We start from the raw sequence: 25,869 nt of genomic DNA, 5'->3' as shown, positions 1-25,869 counted from the left end.
CAGCTGGTGATCTAGCTGCCAGGCTAGGTCACAGTGACCTGATCAGCAGACCGGCTTGAGCCGGCAGAAGCCAAGTGATGCAATCTGCTGAGTCAGCACGGCCAGGATTGGCTGCTTGGACTATATATGATCTGTGTGTGCATCACACAGGTCTCTCCCTGTGAGATGGTGGTTAGGCGAAGCACTTTGTCCGTGGAGGTGATATTGTATAGACTGCACAAGAGAGCACTTGTTGTGTATATATGTTAATACACCTTTTGGCACTAGTTGCACGTGTCTGCCTGATTTTCTTTCCTGAAGCCCTGTGTCGGGCAAGTCATCTCCCTCACTCTGCTACTCCCGCTCCGACAGGGTTATGGGCCCAGCACGCTTCCGCTGCGCGGAGGAGAGAGTTGAGAGTTGAGCTGACTGTGAGGTTGGAAAGAGCCGGAGGCGAGGAACGCCGGTGAAGGACACAGAAGCACCACCGTTCTCTGTTTGAGAGCCAGAGGGACGTCGGCAGCCGGCCGTGAGGAGGAGTCGGCACGATGGCTCAGCAACAGCTTGGAGTAGCCGTTGAGAAGCTCACCTCAGCCAACTACGCGGTGTGGAGCCTGAGAATGCAACACTACCTCAAGCGTGAAGGGCAATGGCTGTTCGTGAGTAACCCCCCTGCTGACTTATCTCCTGCCGAGACTGTGTTATCGGATAAGGCACTGGCCAACATAGTGCTGTCTATAGGAGATGACCAGCTGGTTTATGTGCGAGGGAAGGACACTCCCAAGGCTGCCTGGGACGCGTTGAGTGCGGTGCATGTTAGCACCACTGCTGGTTCCCTCATGGCCTTGACAAGGAGGATGTTCCGCACCGTTATGCCGGCTGGAGGGTGTGTGAAAGATCACATCAAACGGCTAACGGACTGTTTCGTTGAGCTGGAGGCAAGAGGCAAGACTGTAGCTCCAGACGACAGAGTGTACATTTTGCTGTCGTCGTTGCCACCTGAGTACACTCCCCTGATAACTTCTCTGGAGACGGTGGACGTAGCGACCCTGACCATGGAATACGTCTGTGCCCACCTGCTTGACTTCCAAGAGAGAATTGCGGCCGTGAGCTGTCCGGGGGTGTCGGCCGGGCAGCGTGCTGTTATCGGTGTGTCCGGGAAGACAGCCAAGAATGAGCCAGCTTTTGCTGCTGGCAGGCGTCCGAAGGTGGAGGAAGTGGAGCCGACTGCGTTTGCAGTCCGTCGCTGCTATGGATGCGGGTCGTCGCAGCACCTGCTCCGAGCTTGCCCTGAGAGGGAGAAGAGGCGGGGGCGTGTGCGGCGAGAGCGGAGGACCGCCAGCCCGTGTGAGGAAGCAACCCGGCTGGTCACGTCTGCAGTAGAGAGCACAGGGTCTGCTTGGATTTTAGACTCCGGGGCAACGAGCCATCTCTGCTGCGAGAAGGAGTTGTTGAAAAACATTGACAGTCCTGAGCATAAGTATGTGAGATTGGCTGATGGGACCACTGCCAATTCCGTTTGCTCAGGCAATGTGGAATTTCCTGCACTGAAATGTATGTTGCAAAATGTGTTGTATGTACCCTCACTGCAGTCTAACCTGTTGAGTGTTAGCACACTGTTTGACCAGGGATACCAGGTGAGATTTGAGAAAACCTGCTGCAAAATCCTGGGAGGTGGGGGAAAGTTGCTTGTGACAGGAAAGAGGGAAGGTAAACTGTATGTGGTCCAGAGTGATTGTGCCCAGGTGGCTCAGGTGTCGAATGAGCCTGTGCACAATAATTGTATACATTTGCTCCATAGGAGACTTGGGCACTGCGGATTTAGGGCGTTAAAGAAAACCCTGGAGCTTGTGCCTAGTTTGAAAGTAAATCCTTGCAAATGTTACTTGGATTGCCAGGTCTGCAAGAAGACCAAAAGCAAGGCGTGTGCTGTTGCTAAAGAAAGCTCAAGGGAAAGCACACGAGCCCTGGAACTAGTCCATTTAGACGTTATTGGCCCATTGCCAAAGAGTCTGTCGGGGAGGAGATACTGCTTGGTGGCCACCGACGACCACACGAGGTACGCGTGGGTTTTCACCATGGTGCATAAGTCTGAGGTGTATAAGACATTCACCAAGTGGGTCAAAGCAGTGGAGAGACAATTAGGGGTTAATCTCCTAGCTGTACAAACCGACAGAGGGGGGGAATTCTTATCTAACCAGATGAAACGTTGGCTGGAGAACAAGGGCATCGCCCACCGTCTGACGAACCCGGCAACGCCCCAAGAACATGGGCTATCCGAGCGAACAGGCGCCGTGTTACAAACATTAATGCACAGCATGCTCGAGGATGCAAAGCTGCCAATTCGTTATTGGGCGGAAGCGATGCATTGCTCGGCATACGTACATAATAGGGTTTGGTGTAAGCCTGTAAATGATTTGCCTTATAAGCGGCTATATAACCACTGCCCAGATTTGAGCTTTCTGAGGGTATTTGGAACCCAAGCCTGGGTGAATATTCCTCTGAAACATAGAAGGAAAGGAGGCTGAAGCCAAGCGTCTGAAAGAGCTGGCTGAACAGGAACACGATGATGTGTTTTACAATCATGATGAGTTCCTGAACGAATTCCGGAAAGGGTTCCGAGCTACGTAAATATGAACTGTAATGTTGCAGGTGGACATGTATGTAAACTGTGTAAAGTGTTTTGGTGCACTGGGTTTAAATAGATTAGGAGGTGTGTTGGAGCAAGAATCTACATAAACCCAGTCCGACAGCTACAGTATGACAGCTGGTGATCTAGCTGCCAGGCTAGGTCACAGTGACCTGATCAGCAGACCGGCTTGAGCCGGCAGAAGCCAAGTGATGCAATCTGCTGAGTCAGCACGGCCAGGATTGGCTGCTTGGACTATATATGATCTGTGTGTGCATCACACAGGTCTCTCCCTGTGAGATGGTGGTTAGGCGAAGCACTTTGTCCGTGGAGGTGATATTGTATAGACTGCACAAGAGAGCACTTGTTGTGTATATATGTTAATACACCTTTTGGCACTAGTTGCACGTGTCTGCCTGATTTTCTTTCCTGAAGCCCTGTGTCGGGCAAGTCATCTCCCTCACTCTGCTACTCCCGCTCCGACAGTGAGATCTGGGGAGGGAGAGACGAAGGAAAGGCTTTGAGAGGACTTAGCAAGACCGGACTTGGCTCCTAATGCACCCGTGTCTAGTTGTTCAGTGACTGTCCATTATGGCAGCATTCAGGCTGCACTTAAAGCCAATATTGAGCTGATATGTGCACATGTACAATTGGCTCTAATATTGGCCGTGATATTCTCACATATAGAACGGAAGATTGGTATCACTTACCGTGAAGCTTCCTTCTCGGTGGACTGGCAGTGGGTCGGTCCGACTACTGGGTATAGGCTCCTCCTCCACTCCACAGGGTCGGGTCTTCTTGACTGATCCGGAGGGGGGGAGTGGCCTATACCTCCCAGCTCCCGCCAGGTGTATCCAAGCCACATCCCCTAGGAAGAAAAAAGTTCCAAAACCTCCCCATTCACATACAGAGACAGGTGAATAAAGAGAAATATTTATTACGTTTCAGACTGCCCCCAAACTAGGGGACTGAAAACAGAAATCAAGCCCATACAGGAAAAAAACAGCAATATCGTTCAGGAGAGACACAGGCAATGCTCCAGGATCCAACTCCAAAACCCAGGAAGCCGCTCAACCTCAATGGGCGGGCCGGACCGACCCACTGCCAGTCCACCGAGAAGGAAGCTTCACGGTAAGTGATACCAATCTTCCGTTCTCCGGTGGTCTGGACAGTGGGTCGGTCCGACTACTGGGACGTAACAAAGCTAAACATCCCCGGGCAGGACCGGCTTCCCTATTTAGAGTGCATGCTGCAGCACACGCCTTCCAAAGGCTGCATCCGCTGAAGCCCACTTATCTACCTTGTAGTGTCTGGTAAAGGTATGCACCGATTTCCAAGTTGCTGCCTTACACACGGCTTCCAGTGATGGGAAGGACCGATACACAGCCGATGTTGCAGCGCCTCTCAGGGAATGAGCTGTGATCCCTTCTGGAGGGATTTGACCCTGGGCCCTGTAGGCTAAAACAATGCATTCCCGTAGCCACCTACTAAGGGAAGAGGTAGAGACCTGTCGCCCCTGTGATTTTTTACTGAAAGAAACAAACATGGATTCAGACTTTCTCCAGTCTTTGGTGCGCTCTATATAAAAACTAAGAGCCCTCCTAACATCTAGGCAGTGCAACTCCCTTTCCTTTGCCGACTGAGGATTAGGACAGAAGTTTGGAAGAACCAACTCCTGCGACCTATGAAACAAGGAGTTAACTTTAGGGATAAAAGATGGATCTGGCCTGAGCACCACCTTTTCGTTATGGAACACACAAAGCTCCTTATCAACCGATAGGGCTCTCAATTCAGACACTCTCCGTGCCGTGGAGATACCTACTAAAAAAAGAGTTTTAAGTGTTAGTTCCTTGATCCCACAGGAGGCCAAAGGCTCAAAGGGACGCCCACACAATGCCTTCAAGACTACGTTCAACCTCCATGAAGGGAACCTGTGCACCTGCGGGGGTTTAAGCAAAGCAGTACCCCTCAAAAACCTTTTAACGTGCGGATGCGCTGACAGGGCCTTCCGCCCCCGCACCCCCCGTATGGAAGATATGGCCGCCACCTGCCTTCGTAACGTGCTGGTGGAAAGTCCCTTATCTGCCCCTTCCTGTAGAAAACTGAGAATATCTCTAACCTTAATCAACATCGGATCCCACCCTCTCTGGGTTGACCATGAGGAAAAAACCTTCCAGGTGTTGTTATACACTCTATTCGTGGAGCCCTTGCGTGAAGCAAGCATAGTGTCCACCACACTCCTACCATAGCCTAATTTCTCGAGCTGCGACCGCTCAACCTCCAGGCTGTCAACTGTAACAGGTCTGGTTGAGGGTGAGACATGTCGCCCTGAGTTAACAGGTCGACCCTCCTCGGTAGGCGCCAAGGGGGCTGAACGGACAACCTCAGGAGCTCCTGGAACCATGACCGTCTCGGCCAGAAGGGAGCCACTAGTATCATTTCTACCCCACCACCCTCTGAATCACCCTGGGTAACAGAGGGAGGGGCGGGAAAGCATACAAAAGTCCCACTGGCCATTCTGCGCTGAGCGCGTCCGTGCCTACTGCTCTCACGTCTCTGTTTTTGGCGAAAAACCTGTCCACCTGACGATTTTCTGCCGTGGCAAACAAGTCCACCGTCACCGGACCGTACCTGTCCACTAACAGACTGAAAGTGTCTTTGTGTAGCATCCATTCCGTTTGGTCCAGCCAATGTCTGCTGAGCCAGTCCGCTACTACATTGTCCTTTCCAGGAACATGCACCGCCTTGATTGAGAGCAGGTTGGTCTCCGCCCACTCGAAGAGAATCTTCGCCTCGGCATGGAGAGATTTCACTTTGGTTCCCCCCTGTCGATTTATGTATGCCTTGGCTGTTGAATTGTCTGTTTTCATCAAGACATGGCGACCCCCCAAGATCGTCTGTAGGCCCTTTAGGCCTAACCGAATCGCTCTGAGTTCTAAAAAAATGATGCTCCTTTTGGCCTCGTGGGGTTCCCATTGGCCCTGGATCATTTGATCCTGAGAGTGAGCCCCCCAACCCCACAGACTGGCATCTGTGGTGACACACACCCTCTGGGGCTCGCGTAACAGATGACCTGGGAGGAAAAGACCTGGATCCAACCACCACTGCATCTGTGATTTCACTTCTAGTGGAAGCGACACCAATTTGTGAATCTTGTTCCCTATGACTTCCTGGAATGGGCGAAGGAAAAACTGCAGGGGAAGAGTGTGAAACCTGGCCCACGGGATTAGGTCCTGAAAGGATACCATCATTCCCAACAGTTGCGCTAACAACCTCACCGACACCCTGCGTTGTCGAAAAATCCCCTGTAACAGGAGACGAAACTTCTCCCGTCTCTCCGAGGTTACAAAGACTCTGTCCAAGGTCGTGTCTATTTCCACTCCCAGATGCACTAGCCTCTGAGAGGGAAGAAGATTGCTCTTCTCCAAATTTACCACAAAGCCATGGTCGCGCAGCACAGTCACTGTCTGGTGAATGCCCTTCTGGCACTGTTGGAAAGACCCCCCTTTCACCAGAATGTCGTCTAAATAAGGAAAGAGGGACACCCCCTGCAGTCTCAGTTCTGCCACCAGGGTCACCAGGACTTTGGTGAAGACCCGAGGCGAGGACTTCAGGCCGAACGGTAATGCCCGGTACTGGAGATGTTTCCCTGCATAGGAGAAACGTAGGAACTTCCTGTGTGATTCCCGAATGGGAACATGTAAGTAGGCCTCTGATAGATCCAAGGAAGCCAGAAAATCCTGAGGCTGAATGGCTAGCAAAACTGACCGAAGAGTCTCCATTTTGAAATGCTTTGCTGGAACAAACTTGTTGAGCCATTTCAGGTCCAGGATGGTTCTGAACTCCCCGTTCTTTTTTGGCACTAAAAAGATGATGGAGTAAACACCTGAACCCTGCTGGGATACTGGAACGGGTTCCACTGCTCCTATTTCCAACAGGTGTTGGATGGCTGCCAACATTGCTTTGTGCGCAATCAAGTCTCTTTTTGGTGGAACCCAACGAAAGTGGTTGGGAGGGGGGGAGTAGAACTCTATGGCGTAGCCCTGTTCCACTATCTCTAGGACCCATTTGTCCTGAATCGATTGCCTCCAGGCGTCTATAAATAGGGAAAGGCGACCCCCTATATTCCTTGCCCTCTGGTGCGGGGCATAGTCATTGAGGTCCCCCTTTTTTTGAAGAGGGTTTGGGGTTCTGATCTGATTTCCCGGAGTAAAAGGGCTTGGAATCACGCCCTTTGTGTTGCCACTTTCCTTTGAAAGAACGAAAGGGACCTGCTCTGGATGGCTTTTTGGAGTCCCGAAAGGAAAGAAAAGGTTTCCTCTGCTTTGTATCCTTCCCCTTGGAGGGTAGGACCTTCTTTTTATCCTTGTTTTCGATGAGGTACCTGTCCAGGCCCTCCCCGAACAACAAGGATCCCTTGAATGGTACTGCTGCGACCCTGGCCTGGGCTGCAGTGTCTACTTCCCAATTACGCAACCAAATGTTGCGTCTAGCTGCCACACCACAGGCCATGGCTCTGGCAGCCAGTTGCATGGTGTCCAAAGAACTATCTGCCACAAAGGCAGCAGACAGAGCAATCTTCTTTAGTTCATCCTTGAACTCCTTAGGAGCTCCACTATCCGCAGATGCTAAGTTATTGGACCATGTGCACATAGCTCTAGCAAACAGAGAAGATGTTGTGGCTGCTTTAATGGCCCATGATGTAGCTTCAAACTCTTTTCGTAAAGCCTGTTCAATCCTTCTGTCACATGGATCTCTGGGCAAACCGTCCGCATCCATAGGGAGGACCGAATTTGAAATCAGGCTAGTCACAGGATCGTCCACCGTAGGCAATTTTAGCCTCTTAGTGGCCTGTGGAATGAGGGAGTAGAGTTTTGGGATGACCTGTTGGTTGTTCTTAGGTTTAGCCGGCCTTTCCCACTCCGCCTTAACCAGAGCAAAAAAGGCTGCAGGTAAGGGTACCCCCGTCTGAACACTGCCCAACTTAGGCATCATTTCCCCTGATCCCGTGGGAAGGTCAGGATCCAGCTCCTCACACTCCTTAGGTGAGGCCACAAAGTTAAGGGTCCTCAAGACCTTGGGGAGCAACTTAGAATAGTATTCAATGGGAAAAAGTCTAGACTGCACAGTGTCCGACTTTTCCTCCTCCTCATCAGAGAGCTCGCCTTCCTCCCTATCTGACTGTTGTTCAGAGTCCTCCGAGTCTTCAGCTGAACTCATAAGAGGGGAATCCAGCCCTAAATGAACCTTGCCCTTAGGCTGTCCCAGAGTGTCACCAGGGCTGGGGTCTCTGGGCCTTTTTCTGCCCTCTTGTCTTCTTTGTTTCAACAGAGTGGAAGGGACGATCTGATTGAAATCCTGCCCCAGCTCCTTCAACATTTCCCTTTTGAGCCATTGCAAAAGGTTTGTCTTAGCGTCCTCTCCCATGAGATCAGGATTCTGAGTCTCTTGCTGTTGTGTCAGGGCTCCTGATAAAGGAGGTAAATCAAATTCGCTTGGAGAGTTGCTCTGAGAACTAGCCGCCATTTTGCTGCACACCAGATCCTTATAAGGGAAATGAGAAAGAGGCACTGACAAAAGGGCGGGAAAAACTTCAAAATGGACGGCAGCAATTCAAACTAGCCCTTCAGGCTGATCCAGCAGTACCTTGCTCTCAACACTAAGGTCTCCTATTCAGAAACCGGCAATGCTATGTAGCCCAGTGTTAGGGCTCCTCCCGACTGCCGTCAGCCTGCAGGGGAAAGGCTAACTTTTCCCCCCAGCTCCAAATCGCCCGCGCAGGTCCTCCCCGCCGCGGGACGACTTACCGCGTTGAAAGGAACAAGCCGCAGCCTTTTTCCTCCGCTCCGTTCCACTCGCGCCTGGGTGGAAACGGAGCTCCAGGGGCTTCTGAAAAAGCCGACCGCTTCAGACGCCCGCCGCGCCACCGCAAGGACTACTCGTGAGTAGCCTTGCACGCTCGTTCGGCTGCTGGGTTTGTCGGGGCAAACCCCTACGCTCCCAAGCACCAAGCTGTTCAGAAAAAACACGAGTCTTCCTCCGAATCTTCTGCGCTGCTTCGAGCGCGCCACAGAAGAGCCCGTCCTGCTCTTGCAGGGCCGGGAACAAAACTGGCGGGAGCTGGGAGGTATAGGCCACTCCCCCCCTCCGGATCAGTCAAGAAGACCCGACCCTGTGGAGTGGAGGAGGAGCCTATACCCAGTAGTCGGACCGACCCACTGTCCAGACCACCGGAGAACTTATCCCACACCCCACCACATACACACACATTCTGACCACAGCCTGAGCCTCCTTATAATGGGATTATAACTATTAAATGTCTCAAATGTCTCAGGGGATATTTATACCATGGCAAAATGTAAATCTAATCCTTTTGACATAGTTTCACCTCTTCAGTTTTGAGAGTTCAACTTCTCAGCTGCTGCGTCAGAGCTGGTCCAAGGACTTTGGGTGCCCTAAGCAACCATTTCACCCTTCCCTGACACTGAGGCACAGTGAGAAGTCACAGCCTGCCTTCCTGGCCCACTGGCACCATGGCAAGATGCAGCAAGGAGCACTGGGGAGGCAGTGCCTACTTTGCTCAACCCCCCTGCATGAACTGTAGGGATTCAGACATGGGTGGGCAGGCAGGTGGGGGTGGGAAACAGGACTGGAAGCCACCCTTCACCTCTGATGCCCTTAGCTATTGCCTAAATGTGCCTAGTGGTCAGCTGGTCCTGTGCTGAATGATGGTGAGAAAGCATCAGATTAATGCATCTAAGATTAAATTTGCTAGCATATAATACAGACATAGCTCTGATTGAATTTCTTAAATATGGATTAATACAGCCGGGAAAATATACTTTCCCCTTCTAATCCTAGCTCAAGCACTGGTCATTTACTGATCTGCATTATGGGATCTTGAGAGCACTGATGCATGCAAGAGATCAGTTTGCATTAATAGTTATAGAGCCTGGAGATGTTGTGGGATTTATCCCTATTGAATTAACATGCCCTTGTCACTGCATAAATCATAGCAGTTGGGAAGCAGCAAGGTGGCTGTGATAAAGGGATTGGCTGAGAGGATCATAGTTGCATTTTTGTTTTTAGAGAGCCAATAGGGATGCATTTCTCTTTGCAGGAAAGTTTTTACTCCTTTTATATTTTGTGTCTGCCACAGTTAAAGGCTTGACCTGTTTCTCCCCCTGACCTGTGGGCAGTTTTTTAGCCCTGAATGTTCCTACCAGGGCTTTTCAGTGCATGGGTGGTTTCAGCATAAAGTTTGCTTGAAGTTCATTGACATGCCTCTTGTAACGTCTTCTGCTAGTTAATTCACTTCCTTGTGGGCCAGCAATTGTTCTCTATGGTCCACGATTCATGGTCATCCATCGCTTGCTCTCCTCCTGCACCCTTTGGCAATTATATTGTTAATACTGTGTGTGATAAACCATTCCTGTGAACTTCACTGCCATGATAAGCAAAACCTTTTTCTATGAATCCAGCTTTGCAGGTGCCCCTGAGACTGAACAGGAGGAAAATTTCTGGTCTCAAGCATTGGAGGACTTGGAGACCTGTGGACAGTCAGGAATTCTGAGGGAATTAGAGGTAGAGGCAACCTTAATCCCGTCACACTATTCCAATTTCTTTTCCAATTAACACACATTTTTCCTCTTCTTTTCTCCTGTTTTTTTTCTAAGTTTGCATTAATCACACAAATTCATTTTAAAGCTTTAACCCCCCCCCCCCTTTCCACAGGACAAGGCTGACAGGCGTCTGTGTTTGAGAAACATGACTCTCTTGGTACCTACCCTTTCTGTTTATATTTTTGGCTTGTGCAGCTGCCTTCCCTGATTCACATCCCCCTTCTAATCAAGCTATTTTCCTTCATGGAACTGCTGTTGAAATGATACCACTGTGAATGTTCCAAAGCTTCTCCTGTGCTACTGCTGGCTGCACCTGTTTGCAGGCTTATTTTGCCCTCGAAGCAGCATCTGCCATACTCTTCCCAGCTGCTTTTAACAAGGACTTTCTTGGCATGTACCTCTTGCAACAGAACTGAATCTGAATTGAGAAGAACTTAAAAGAAAAACAAACTGTAAACATTTTCAAACTTCAGTTCATCCAGTGAACCAAAATAACTGGGAAAAGTAGAATTATTTTGCCCATGTTGCAAGCAACCTGATGTTGGTTTATGAATTTTGCATAAACTTCATCCAGATTTTCTTCAGAAAAAAGGAGATATCAATCTGTTTCCAGTCGCTTGTATGTTCCTTGATCATAGCAAAGATACAGTATTAAGCTGTATTAATGCTATCTTTTATGTTCTTCAAAATTCCCTGTGTTGCAATATTGGCAGAGTCTCATTTCATTTTTGTCATATCAAAATCCCTGAGCAGCCACAAGGAATGTGAATGGCATAACTAGGTAAGACTCATGCAGTTCCAGTTGCCTGCATAGCCTCAGATTTATAGCTTCTGTCTTGCATGTATGTTTACCTTCATGGTGATCTGATGTATGTTTAATTGCAATCCAGAGGAATTTAAGCAAAAATATTGTCTGACTGATTTTTTTCAAAGGCATGGTCCTTCAAGCTTCTCTTACAGATTTCCTTGCTGAGTGCACAGCAAATGAGTATGGAAATAGATAAACAAGAACAAAAATTTCAGTGAGCTACTTCTGAGTTTGAAGGAAGGCCTGAAGCTCTTAAAATGAAGCACATTAATTGAGCAGTTACTAGGATAATTATACTTCGCTGTCTTGTCAGCACTTCTGGGATCAGGCACCCACTGTGCAACTTACATTGACGTCCAGAGCACTTGTTTTTCAGTCAGTCCAACCTCGCTGCACTCCTCTCAAAGCACAGTTTTCTTTTATCTGCTAGCAACAGCCTTGTTTCATTTCTTAACAATAAGGAAATAAGATTATTGATCAGATCATACATCAGTTCTCTGAAAAAGAAACGGGTATCATTCCAAAATGCTTGCCTGTATCTTTAATTACAAATGAGCTAGAGAATTGGTAGCAAGTGCTCATCTTCTTGCAAAAAATTAACATACTTGGGTTTTATACGGTGTCCAGTGTCCAAAGTACTTGCCATGCATTATCAGAGTAATCTTTTCAACAGGTAGGCCTTGGTTTTTTCTGTAATGCAAATTAGGGACTGAGGCAGAGAAAGAGAGTGATGCCTAAACCCACCTGATGAGCTTTTGGCTATGATAAAAATTAAACTAAACTAGCCTCCCTTATCACAGCTTGGGCTACTAGCCACAATGCTGCAGCAGCTCTGAAGGCTCGAGTTGAAATAGCATTCATAGGATTGGGTCAAGCCAGTTTTTCACTCAGCCATGCTCAATTACTCAGCTGTGTTGCACATGAGTTTTCTCCATGCAGGTCCCATGATCCCCAGCTTTTAGGTGATCAAAGGGGACCCCTTCCTCCCCTCTTTTTTAATCAGTGTAAAAAACCAGTTGAATTCAACCACTGCCACATAGAATCAAAACTCCTTTAATCAGATAGACAGAGGAATGGAGATCCCCAAGTGCTTACATCTTAGACAGAAGTTGGGAGGGGTGTTGCATATTAAAGAGTCAGGATGCAAAGGCACAATACAAAATGTAATCAGCTTGATTAGAGCAGGGGAGAAATGCTTAGAGGCGTGGAAAGATAAGAATCCTATCTCCTTTTTCAGCCCAAGGGGTGGGTCATGGTTGAATTTCTGAATGAACTAAAATTCAGCAGTCTCATGTTGTAATCTCTCCTTGAAGCATCTTCTCACATACTACTGCTCACATGCACTCAAATACAGCTGTCAGCTCCAACTAGTTCAAGACATCATTAATGACCTGCAACCTATGATGGACAATGATTCTCCTTTCTCCCTTTTCTTACCACAGATGGTCTCCTAACTTAACTTCTCATGTACAACAATACACTTCCTGAAATGGGCGCAGATTTTGGGACCGGGGCCTACAATAAACCAAGATGCCGATTTTGTTTCCATGTTCAGTCTGACAACTCAATTATTGGACCTACAACACCAGCCATACCATCTCGGGTTAAGTCCTTTTCATCTTCCATTGTTCTCTGCATCAAGTCTTGACGCTTGATGGCACAGATAACACTAGAAGATGAACAAATGTGACATTAAATCTGACATTAAAAAATCACTGCACTCAAAAATTAGTGGGACATTTTAATCTTTCAAGATATTCATTGGTGACCTAAGAGATGTGGTCCTTAAATAGAGATGCTTCAACAGGTGATTACAATGTGAGATTGTGAACTTTAGTTCATTCACAAATCCAGAACAATGGACCCCCCCAGGACTGATTAGGGAGGATTCTTATTTCACTACAAATGTGCCCCTGAGTATTTAGCCTCTGTTCTAATCAAGCTGATTACATCTGTCATTGTACTTCTACAGATTCCTGATCCCCTTTTTTGCAACAACCTTTCCATCTTCTGTTTCAATTATAAGAGATCAGGGATGTCCATTCATACTTGTATCTAATGAAGGGAGCACTGACCCCTGAAAGCTTTTCCTCTGAAAATCTTCTTGGTATCTAAGGTTCTACTAGAATCAAATCTAGTTCTTCTACTGCAGACCAACAGTTATGCTACTGAAACAACTAGTGCCACACATCATCAGAGAGCAGGGAAGAATGAAGGACAGTTTTGTTTATGTGTTTATCTATTTCTCAAATGAAGAAACAGCGCCCTTCATTCTAACCTGCCTTTTATGTACCACATGCCACTAAGAAGGTTTGTCAAAGTTAACATTCAGATGTATGTACATAATACTTTGACAAAGGCTTCTTCAGCACAAATAGTGATTATGTGGATGATACTTTGAAGAAAAGTCAGAAACAAAACTATTGTATATTTATGAATTTCCATAGTTAATGTAACGGATCTTCTATTGCATAACTTTAGCTATAGTGATTTGGGATATAATGAATTTGTCATGTTAAGTTCCCAAGAATGTTTGAAGTGGTAGAGTTTTTCCTATTCTCCTTTTCCAATATGGAGTATTGATGTCGTGCTCTTTTCCTTTATCAAGACTCAAGTGTTCTGCTTCTGCTGTCGTCCTACAAAGAGACAGTTCTTCTCTGTATGGCAAGTTCTTCATCTAAGCCTGCTAATCACATATGAGAAGGAATACTCTAATTTCAGGCCACCTGAACACTGTATTTTACAAACTTTTCTGAGCTATTCCATTATCTTACATGAGTTCCTGTTCTTACTTTCAGAGAAAGTAACCTTGAGAACACTTCACAATAGAAAATATAGGGCACAATTTGACATTGCACAGGCCCCAGGTTCACCCCAGGGACATGCCTCCTTATGTTCTGCCAGAAAGTGCAGGGAGAGCTGATTCTGCAGCGTGCAGGAGTTTCAGGTCAAATCTGGCATGGGGAAAGGCAGAAGCCCCTTCTCTCCCCTGCCAAAATTTGGGGTCCCACAGTATTTTTAAACAGCTTTCTGGCACTACAAAAATGGGGATGCATCCTGGGAGAGGGGGTCAACCTGGCAACAGCATCACATCTAGCTTTGCCATTTGAGGCCTAGCTACTTTACATATACGCAGAGCTTTTTTTGAGCAGGAACGCACAGGAGCGCAGTTCCGGCTGGCTTGGCATCAGGGGTGTGGCCTAATATGCAAATAAGTTCCTGCTGGGCTTTTTCTACAACGAAAGCCCTACATATAAGTAAATGTAGTTAGACCTCTAACAGATTTCTTAACAAATAGAGCAACTTTGTTTCATTAAGTACCGAATGCTCTTAATATTTTGCAAGCTGTTTCTGCAGCCTAATTTTTCTACTCAAGTATTTTTTTTTCTCAACCTCATATAAGTCATTACTGTTCCTTAGGCTATTTGGCACTATTTTGCATTGTCCTGCCATCATCAAAGTTTCTGCCACCATTAATGAGTTGCATCATTGGCTTCAAATCTTTAAGAAATGCCATGCTAGTAAAGATCTTCATTGTCACATTAGGGGAAGCTAATTCTGCAACTTCTAGAACTTTAAAAAAATGTTAGATAAAAATATTTTGAATTGTCAGCAAACATTTCTGCATATTAATTTCAGTCTCCTGCCCCCCCTCCGCTTAGAACGTACAGTAGTTTTTAATAGTTCCCTGGCATTTTGTTTAAAAATGTCATCCAATAACCTTTTGTCCAGTAATTTCTCAAAGGATTCACAGAGAAATTGTCCGTCTATCCTCCTGCCATTTGCTGTGCCCTAAAATGACTGTTTGACAATGACAACAGAACAGATGAGGCTGCCCATTGTTGTCAAATGATCTTCAGCTTCTTTTACTTTGCTACATGTTATTTTAAAGAACTGTGTAATTAATGCTGCAGGCAACAATTATGTCAGGGAGTACCATGAGTCTGAACCATGACAACTCACAGCATCGCAGCCATCTGGGAAGGCAAGCCAGCTTCCAGGAAAGAAGCACTTCAAGGCCGCACTATAGCCAGACGACCCGTAGCAACACATTGCCGTCTGATGTGGGCAGGAAATCTGTAGCTCTGCGTAAAATGAAGCAAGAGATGAAGGAGATAATGTCACCGACTCCTGTGGAGTTACACAAGGTACAGATGCCATTGTATTCCCCTCCACACTTGACAAAAATCTTCCCAATGAACACTGTACAAACAAACCGCCAACTTGGCAATGCTTCTTCTAATGAGCCTACAGATAAATGTTAGAGGTGTGAATGACCTTGTTGCCAAGGTCCTTGATGATGTGTCATTGGAGAGGAAGAAATGTGTTTAGCTTATCTACATCTTCTCATAACAGGCTTTGCAGTGGTGAATGGCTTTTACAAGCCATTTCTACCATATTTTGAACTGATATACGGTGACCATTCATCCATGCACTTGAAAGAAAAGAGTTTGATTTACAACCATGTTTTGTCTGTTGACTCCTGCATTATCCTGCAATAATTTTTTCTTCATAAAGTCAGTTTGACTAGAAAAGCAAAAAGGATCCAAACTTCCTCTTTTCTACATTCTTAATTCAGAAAATGGAGAAAAGAGATTTTTTTTTTAATTTGTGTGGTGTACAGTTGGTTATAGTGTGAAAGGGGAATGTGACCTTGTAAAAGAGGGGCTGTTACCATTTGCAGAAGGGAAATTGTATTTTTCTCAACTTAGATGGCTGATAAGTCAGACAAGACAATAAAAAAAAGTAGAACAAAAAGGTCTTGATGCAGTTGTGCGGCCTTGAAAGACTCACTGATCATACTGACCATCTTTTGTAGGGGGATGGAGTAAATTCAGCTCCTGCTTCCTCTCCTGAACAGGCAATAGGCAAACTTACAGCTTTACAAAGGAGGGATCCCCACATATAGTCCTTTTTACCCAAGCCAGGCATATGACCAGATGAGGACAGGAAGGCATGCATAGGCCTGAGCTATCACTCTTTGTAAATTTTGTTGCTTCTTAGGTAGCTCAGCCAACGTCTCATTTAGCTTAACCAAAGGGAGAAATGTCCTATACATGATCAAGAGCCAGATTCAGTTAGATTTAATTTCAAATCTACGGTGTGTAGAAAAGAATTTTTCAGCAGTGTGCTTGCTGCTCTTTAGTCCAGCGAGATTGCTGTACCCTCATAGACTGTTTCAGCACATCCACGCTACCAAACTAATAGATGTAGGATTCTGTATCAAACTCTAAAACATAGGAAACAGGACAGAACAAAGTAAACAGACATATTTTTGCAGTGAAGATATGAGAAAAGTATTTTCTTCACAGGTGACTTTGTATAAGGATTCTGACATGGAGGACTTTGGGTTCAGTGTATCAGACGGCCTACTGGAAAAAGGCGTGTATGTTAAAAATATTCGGCCAGCTGGACCTGGAGATGTGGGTGGTTTGAAGCCATATGACAGACTTCTACAGGTAGTATAGGACCTTGTGTTTTCTTGAATTATAGTATCTAAATACAGGACACTGGTTTTGTTAAGCCAAGAAAATAAGCATGTAGCCAAACTCAGCATACAGGCAATAGGCAAAAATTGTTCCATGTCCCTCATTTGTCTGTTTTGAGAACTGGATTGAGAGGAAAGGGAAGAAACTGTGGACAAGTCCAGCCATTGATTAAAGGATAAGTCTAACAGAAGTATAAGCTAGGCAAAATAATCATCACAGATCTGGTATAACTAGGGATGGGCAGGTATTTTGTCATGAACCTAATTTTGTGATATCCCTATCCATGACCCTTCACATGGTTTCAGAGATTCGTGTTGGGAAGTGACGGGGGCGGGGTGGAGAAGAGGGATCACTGAATTGGCTTGCATCCCTTTCAGCCTGCTAGGCTGAAATAGAGGTAAGCTATTTCAGTCATCCTTTTCACCACCCCCACGAAGTCCCCAGTGTTCCCTTTAAATGGCTTTTGGAAGCCGTGCACAACTGAAGTACCACTTTAACTTCACTCGTGTGCATTGCCTGCTTGCAAAAGCCATATAAAGGGAATGTTCCCTTTAAATCACTTTTGTAAGCTCTCCCCCCCCCTCCCCTTCCATTATGCTAGACTTGGGGATTTGTTGCCAACCAAAGGGAGGGAGACTTTCCCTGAACCTCACAAACCAAACTGGTTCAGTAAACAGCAAGATTAGAGGAAGTTCATGGTTCGTGTGACATCACAAACCAGAAGGAACCTCCATTTCCCTGTTTGGGCCAATCCCTAGGTGTAACTTCAGCAACGATATGCTTGACTAGCTCTATTGAAGACACTGGGATTTAATCCCAAGTAAAGCACACATAGAATCAGGCTGGAAATCTTCAGCTTTCAATTTTAACAAGCCAGAATAAAACCACTTGAAAAACTTATTTATTAATGGCATTTGTATGTTGCTTTTTTCAGTGAAATAGTTCTCTTGAAGTAGTTTTCAGAAAAAAATTGAAATACAATTTACCAAATAGTACAATTAAACGGCAAAAACAAGCAAAAGGAATATATCCTGGACTGGTAGTGATCAACAAGGATGCTTACACAGGCCTTAAGTTGACACCCAAGAGTCCTTTAATTTGCACCCAAGGTTTCATGCCTGTAGGACAACCCAGGTGTTAAGTATCAGGGAGAAAGATGGGCATAAATAAATGACATAAATAATTCCATAAAGACAAACTTAACTTGAGATGAAACTCAAGAGCCACCAGGGGCATGCTGCTGCCATTTTAAAGTGGTTTAAAAATTCCAGGAGGGCCTGATGCTGATTAGAGCTGCAGAATGACGGGGTGAAGCACTCTCGTTTCCCCTGCACCTTTTCAGGTGCCAAAAGAGCCATGAGGGGTGCAGTCATTTTGGCACTTGAAAATATGCAGAGGGAGAAGAGCACCTCAGCCCACTGTGCTGTGGACCCAATCAGGCCTTTGTGGTGTTTTAGATTATTTTAAATGACATCGACTTCCCTGTGGTGGACATGAGGATGCCATCACATCTAGTTTGGCCCTTTACTATAGCTAGCTTGTTGCCAGCTAGATTTCTTCACTCCCTCTACCTGTTGTCACATTTTCTTCTTCAGTTGATCTTTTATAGGGTCCTGCAGAAACAAAGATAGCATTTCACTTCAGGTAAATTCCTTTAGGGGATTGCCATTTGTCTTAAACAATAACCTTTTTTTACCTTTTAGGTAAATCATGTTCGCACAAGAGACTTTGACTGCTGTCTAGTTGTGCCACTCATAGCAGAGTCTGGTAATAAACTAGAACTCGTTATTAGCAGAAATCCTCTAGCCTCCCAAAAGATGAGCTCTGAGCAACAGACTTTCACCACAGGGGAATGGAATGACGCAAACAATGCCTTCCTTCAACAAAGTGGACACAATGCTGGTTCAGAGATGCCACGGGAACCCACGAACACTTTATAGCCAAAAACTGTATTAGTACTAGGCATTTAAATGGTGCTATATTCCTATGAGATTTCTGCTACACTGGAGACACAACTCTTAAGAAGCACAGGGGAGTCTGATTATTTCTTAAGACTCGTTATTTGCTACTTGCTTCCCAAACAGAGTTTTGTTCTGTTCTTGTTTTTTATAATCATGAACAGTGCCATTCCAAATAATCCCTAAATTCAAGCAAAAATGAATGGTGAAAGTGGCTTTATTTTTTATCCTGACAGATTTAATTTAAAAAGATAGGGCTTCTCTCTCAATTTTGACTGATTAAAAAACAACCACTTTTTAAACTTTTAAGTCATAAACATGCAGATTGATTTTTCAGAATGTGTAACTAATCTGAAGATCAGATGATATAACAGAATGAAGAAACCTTGAAACATTGCTGCTACACCCAGATGACGACTTGTATGTTGGCTATTGTAGTAGTTGCTTTGTAGCAAGAAGTGGTTCTGCTGTCTCTGCTGTAGTGAAAAAGGGACATAGGCAAGAACTACAGAGTGGCTTTACAACCGTTTTGAGCAAAGGGGCACAGCAAGAATCTGAAGTGTGGGGAGGGGGGGGTAACTTGTAGTGCTCAGCTGTAGTATGATTTTATTAGGAGTTATATTATTCCCTATGCAACAATGTACTGAACAGGATATGTCTTGCAACCTGTGGGGATTTTTTTACTTTGGGGTATTTGGAACCTATTCATTTTAAGGGGGAAACTGCAGTAAAATGAATTTTAGGGATATTTAAAAAAGAAGTTTATACAAGCAAGATGTTAAAGTAATTTTTTTTTACTTTGGATTATGGTAGCAAAGGAATATTGATGCAAATCTTAACAAAGGACACACACAAATTAAATTATATAGCTACACAAGATTTTTGTTTAATTAAAGTGAATGCATTGCTTTAAAATGTCTATTTAATCTTTGTGAAATCTTGTTGACCCTTACCATTTTGGGCAATTAATTTTTAAGTTGTAAATAAATTTTGCACTCTCTCTTATACACACACACACTCCCAAGTTCCACTCCCCCCCCCCATCCCGTCAGAGCAATAAAATGCTTTTTAGGCTCACCAGCAGCTGCTTTGGTTTGTTTACTGTATTGTCATGGTAATGTTACTTAGTGACTGGAAAGACACTGGATTTGTCTGTAATCACTGTAGAGTCTTCATATCTTAGCAATCCTTCCAACAACCAGTTTTTTTCATCTATTTGAACTGTTGATGTAGCCCTAATGCTACTTTCCTTAACCTGTTTCATAAGCAAGCTTACCTGTCCTATGCACACACCAGTGAAATATTTTACTCACCTGTCAGCACTGCCAGAGAAAATTCATTCAAAATGAAATTGAGACCCAAATCATAAACCACTTAATATGTATTTTTATTTGTAACAAATGAGTATTAAAATGAAAAGTATTTTTGTACAAATTTAATACTTTAATAGCATGATATTTATCGTCAATGTATGGTTTCTGGGAATTCAAACTGTTGAAAAATTTGTATGGAAAATGTAAAAAAAAATAAACAATGATTTAAAGAGGATATGTGTTGAATTTTTATGCCAACTTCTATTTAGTTAGCAAAAAACTCTACAATCTCAACAAATGATCCTGCATTCTCTATCATTTACATTATCCAGGTCTCACATTTGAAGTGCAAATAACTGAGAAAGATTTAGAAACTGAGTTTACAATTTAGAGAGACAGTTTTTACTTAAACCCACACGGAAGAAGTGGCCATGCAAACTCTCCTTCCCAGTGATCTACAACAACACTGTTTTTTTAAATTTGCTGACCATGGAGAGGGAAAGGTTGCACAGCCTCCCTGCAAATGACTGGGCAGTTGTGGAGATTTATCTGGGAGTTCAAACTGTTGAAAAATTTGTATGAAAAATGTAAATGATTTAAAGAGGATATTGCATGTGTTGAAGGCCAGCAGGGGTCAAACAAGATTTCTGTCCACCATAGGTCTCAAAGCTCCCTGCTTTTCAGACTCTAAAAATCAAGACTATTTCTGTGCCCTGATCCAAGAAGGGACAAGATGGTGGCAGGAGGGAGACCCAGTTTGCTTGCTCCTGGTCTCCCTCCCCAAGCATTCAGTGAATATATGGGAATGTCATCACTCATATGTACAAGCTTATGTCCCAGATTCTTTAAAATAATCTTAGACATACATTCTAAATTTATCCCCAAAGATGTAGATTAAGAATCTGCACAATAGGGCCAGTTACAGACAGGGAAGATGTCTGTATCTTTATCCCCAAAATATTTAAAGAGGGATGTGTGTGTGTTAAAATCTTCCCCAAACAGGGAGAATATCAGCCAAGATACTACATAAAGCATAAATGGGGATGGGTGGAAAAGGGAAGAAAGTGGTGATGGCGGCAGGGTTGAAGTGGGCGGACAGCAGGGATCAAACAAGATTTTTGTCCACCATGGGTCTCAAAGCTCCCTGCTTTTCAGATTCTAAAAACCAAGACTACTTCTGTGCCCTGATCCAAGAAGGGACAAGAATGACATAACTCAGGCTTCTGAGTGCACAGCCCTGATTGGATTAGGAAAATACATGTCCAAATGGGCTTCTGTAAGTACAGTTTCTCTCATTCTGATCTAACACAGGTTTCTAAAGCCATGTTTAAAGGTAATCTTTCTTGCAATGAAATACTTTTCATTAATACAGCACTGCTTTGAGAGAAGGGAGTCCTCCAACAAAGCCAGAGTAAAAGATTCGCTTGTCCCTATCATTATGTAAACTCTTACCACACAGCTTCTAGTAACATCTTCAGAACACTAGCAGCAGAAGTGGACACCACCTATCAACAACAACATCTCATGACAACATGGTTTTTTAAAAAAAAATCCAACACCTGTTTTTTCCCCAGTAATGACCATCAAAATTAGTCCTAGGATGTGTGCTTCTCCATTACAAGAGATGCAGACAACTTTAATAAAAAATAATACTATTTGGACTTTTAAAATGACTTTTTGAAGGGGGGGGAGCCTTCCCTTTTAATCTGAAAAATCTATTTTTAAAAATGGACCGCCCACACCCCAGCTTTATACTTCAGATGCACGCTTTGTAAAAGAAAATCAAAATGAAGCACCTCGCCAGATAGCAGATTTGTTATGATGGAAAAAGCTTTTTAGGAACAGGACCCTCCAGTGTCATGCCTTGAAGTCTGTTTATTCCAAGTGGGGAGTTGTCTTCCGTTATCTGTGAAACATACCAAAAAACGAGACCAAGATGTAATGCTGGTTGAGAACATCATAACTCAATAATCTTAAATTATAAAAGCACTGACAGTTTTGTGGACATGAATCTTAAGAATTTAACTGCCTTATCTCAGAATGGCACCTTGCACACAGTATGTGTTAATAGCAGCCCAAACAAACACTGTCTCCTCAATTTCTCCCCTATATCATATAAATGCCTTCAAAGTTCAAGTTCCTCCCACTCTATGCCACATCATGGGCAGTTGTTTTCAGTGCCATTTTGGATCACAAATTCCTTTTCCAAGGTGAAACACAAAAAGTGCTGCCACCACCACCACATCATCATTAACCTGTCTCTATTCCGAGTTACTGCTGTGCCCAACCTGATATTCTTAATAATTATTAACTAGGCATAAACATTGGGGGGGGGGGGGGGGTTTGAAGTCAAAGAATTCTTTTGCATGCTCTACAATGCAACCTATACATTTCATGGCTTTTTAGCATTTTTAGAGCTTTTTATCTATCCAAAGCACTGAGTTTCTGCACAAAAAAATTCTTGGCTCACAAAACACATTTACTGCAGACTTTGAAACATATGGGATTCGAAAGCACTGCTTCATGTGTACAAGAGGTCAAACTCTATCCCTTTATAGAACTGTATGCCCCGGCTGCACTCCTAACAGTGCAATTCTTATTAGTCCACTGAAGCTAGTGGATTTAAAAGGGTGTAATTCTGCTTCGGATGCACTGCATGAAACCCACAGACATGTAAAAGGCCTAGGGGGTGAAATGGACAATTTTAGGGAGGGGGGGGAACCTTTTCCCTCATACTTTTTTATTTTTCAACAAAAATTGGGAATTTGGAAAAAAAACCCTATTAAATATTTTGAGTGAGAAAATTGGTCTTAAAAAGCAAATCACTTGTTTGAAATGTATAGCATGAAAAAATCTGGTGGCCTTGCTCATTATCTCCAATGGAAAAACTGGAAAATCTAAGGGAACACTGAAAAAGCTCTTGTGATTCCCCCACCCCCTTTTGGAATGAGTATAATGGAAGACAAGGTTTTACTCAAACTATGTTAGTATACAATTTATGTAAGGACCTACAAATCAGAAAATGATAATCCTGATGCATACTTTATCGACATACAAACATTTATTTTTTTAAAAAAATGTAAATTATTTTGGCAACAGCTTATATGTGATAATGTCTTTAATGACAATAATAATGCATTATTAAACAGTTCACTGTTTCAGTGTTAACATATCCAAACATGCTAGTTGTCCTACCTCTTGTAACTATGAATGTTTCTTTCCAAATAATGCTATTTCTTTTATTTACTAAAGAATTTGTTTTTCACATTAAACTTTTATTTTCCCCACATTGAGACTCTTTCAAAATATCCTGGTAAATTAGATGGGCAGATAGAAGCTGTTTCATGTTAAATCAGAAAAAAAGTTTAGGTTTCTATATATTTCAATTTCCCTCAAAAACTCAGGGGTTTTTTGGCTTCAGGACTTAAATTTTACATCTCAGGGAGTGGCCCAAAGTTGTGTATTAACTTTGCCACACACCTCTCCCCCCTACGGAAATCACACCAATAATATAAAAACCACTGATCTCCCAAGTTTTCAGGAGATAAGACAATGTTTCATAGAGAATCACAGGTGCTCCCACTCAAGCGTTTGAGCTGTGTAAAGGGAATCTCTGCACAATACAGGCAACTCACATGAGTTGTGCTTTTACACATTATCAACTTCATAAGATGTTTTTGGCTGGCAACAATACCACATTTCAAACTTACCAAGTTGGTAAACCATAAAGGTCACATGACAATTTATAAGTATTTCTACAAGTGAAAAAATTGCATAGGTAAATTTTTATAGCTTCTACCGAAACTTCTTACCAGCATTATTTTAGAAGGACTTGAAGAATCCTCTGGAAAGTTACTGTGCCTTTTAAGCCCACCTGGGTGGCGTGACATTTCAGTTAGCTCAACAGTTCTCTGTCTGTTGTCATCTTTCATTTCATCAGAAACTGCAGCCTCCTCTAAGTTAATGCAATTATTTCCAGCATGAGGAGCAAAGTCATAGATCCTATCCTCTTCACTCTGTACATTCCCTTGAGAAGAAAATTTTTCCTCAAAAGAATCAGTTTTCCCCATAAATGCATCTTGCAAATGTTTTCGTAAATGAGTTTTTCTGGGGAATTCTTTGGTAGCTATAACTTTTTGGAGTTTGGCTTTTTCAGCTACAATATAGACTCGACTACGTCCTCTAGTAACAGCTGTGTATACGTGCTGCCAGTTCTGACGACCAGCATTTCCAACGACATAGACAACAGTCTTCTCCTCAGAACCCTGAAAACAGTATTGAGAAAGAACTCTTGAATAAATCTGTTTAAATTCAGTTAGCCTCCTTGCTTATCAATATTATTAATTTATTTAAAACATTTTAATGCTACCATTCCATTCATCTTGGGAGTCCCAAGGAAGAAACAATCAAGTGTTGCCACTGGTCTTACAAATTTTCTTTATTATCATCACAAAAGCAAATAAATGAAGTGGGAGGAAAAAGCTTCTATCTACCCATTTAATTTAATTGAGTCCCAATGCATTTTCGGTAACTCACCAAATAAGGTTTTTATACTGCCTCATTTTGGTTTCTCCACTGTTCTATGAACGATCCATTTTTATTCCACCCTTTCTCAAAGGAGCTCAGAGTGGCATACATAGTTCTGTCTCCACCATTTGGAGGAGGCGGTGGTGATTGGATTTATACCCTGCCCTTCACTTGGAGTCTCAGAGCGGCTTACAATCTCCTTTCCTCTCCCCTCCCCACAACAGACCAGTGTTCCCTCTAAGCTGAGTTAGTGTGAGCTAGCTCACAGTTTTTTAGCCTCCAACTCACAGCTTTTGTCATAGCTCAGGAAAAAATGGCCCAGAGCAAACTAATTTATGTAGTACAACTTTAATGACATTATCTTACAAAGCAGACTTTTTGCTCACAAGATTCATAGCTTAAAGCGAGCATTTCTTGTGAGGTAGATGGGACTGAGAGAGTTCTTTGAGAACTGCTTTTGAGAGGAACAGCTCTGAGAGAGTTATGACTGACCCAAGTTTCATACCAGCAGGTGCAGGTGGAGAAGTGGGGAATCAAACCTGGTTCTCCCAGATTAGAGTCCACTACATCAAACTGGCTCTTCACAAAGTGAAGCAGCTTCAACTGAGAGAGTATAGCTGAACCAATGTAATTCAATAAGACTGATAGCTGAATGGGGCTTTGAATGTGGGACCCTCAGATCCTAATACAATAATATTAAGAACTACAAACGACCTGAGGGCAAAATCACTGCTCCCATAAAGACTCTTAAATTTTAAAGACCCTTTCCACAATGGATTGTAATTGTTGTTGCTGCTGCTGCTGCTGCATTTATGAATTGCCCAAACCCTGCTACTGCAGGGCTCTGGGTGATGTAGAACATATATAAAACTACTACAGAATAAATGCAACTAAGATCAATTTACAGAACATTTTAACAATCCAATGGTGATAAATAGTCCCAGTCTCCACTCCCAAGCTACATTCATGGGCAGGGGGGAGGAGAGCAAAATAGATGTAAGTAGTAGAGGAAGGTACCAGCCAGATGGAAACCATCGCTGTCCTCAACCAACAGCCTGATTCAACATCTCTGCCTTGCAGGCCCTGCAGAATTGTATCAGATCCCACAGGGCCCAGATGGTATCTGGCAGAGAGTTCCATCAGGTTGAAGCCATGACTGAGAAGGCCCTAGCCCTGGTTGAGGATAGTCAGATGACTTTAGGGCTGGGGACCACCAAAAAGTTGTTATCTAAACAGCACAATGCTCTCCCAGGGACATAATAGAGGAGAAAGTCCCACAAGTATGTTGGTCTCTGACTGCTCAAGGTCTTATAGGTCAGTACCAAAACCTTGAACTTGACTCCATATTCGACTGGTTACTAACCAACTTCATGTTATGACTGAGTCAAAACTAGGCTTAACAGAATGTGCCTTTTAGGCCACTCAGACTAATCTAAGTCAAAGAATTACTATGTCTTCATCTCACACATTATAATATGTTACATGTGACTGGCAGCATCTTCTTCAGGTTGGTAGAACTTCATTAAAACTACCACCTCTCTTAC

General features: G+C 43.9%; 2 protein-coding genes across 17 annotated transcripts in view; one reads left to right on the top strand and one right to left on the bottom strand.

Moving 5' to 3' along the window:
• Nucleotides 1-21,090, top strand: part of GRIP1 (glutamate receptor interacting protein 1) — a 596,626-nt gene extending 575,536 nt beyond the window's left edge. For 12 of the 16 annotated variants that reach the window (XM_060245026.1, XM_060245031.1, XM_060245020.1 and 9 more), the window contains 4 exons: nt 10,090-10,192; nt 14,953-15,186; nt 16,351-16,497; nt 18,231-21,090. In XM_060245026.1, coding sequence (XP_060101009.1) covers nt 10,090-10,192; nt 14,953-15,186; nt 16,351-16,497; nt 18,231-18,467 — 721 coding nt within the window. In that variant the 3' untranslated portion in view covers nt 18,468-21,090. Of the gene's footprint in view, nt 1-10,089; nt 10,388-14,952; nt 15,187-16,350; nt 16,498-18,230 lie in introns of those variants that run through there. The other 4 variants (XM_060245034.1, XM_060245032.1, XR_009555739.1 and 1 more) reach the window with 4 other exon arrangements.
• The window catches only part of HELB (DNA helicase B), a 31,686-nt gene continuing 25,665 nt past the window's right edge, over nt 19,849-25,869 (bottom strand). The window contains exons 12-13 of the mRNA XM_060245035.1: nt 23,611-24,063; nt 19,849-21,704 (exon numbers count right to left, since the gene is read on the bottom strand). Coding sequence (XP_060101018.1) covers nt 21,615-21,704; nt 23,611-24,063 — 543 coding nt within the window. The 3' untranslated portion in view covers nt 19,849-21,614. The remainder of the gene's footprint in view (nt 21,705-23,610; nt 24,064-25,869) is intronic.

The sequence above is a fragment of the Heteronotia binoei genome, chromosome 8 (assembly GCF_032191835.1).
Source record: "Heteronotia binoei isolate CCM8104 ecotype False Entrance Well chromosome 8, APGP_CSIRO_Hbin_v1, whole genome shotgun sequence".
Taxonomy (NCBI): Eukaryota; Metazoa; Chordata; class Lepidosauria; order Squamata; family Gekkonidae; genus Heteronotia; species Heteronotia binoei.
Note: the sequence above shows the minus strand (reverse complement) of the source record. Positions and strands in the feature narration are given on the sequence as shown.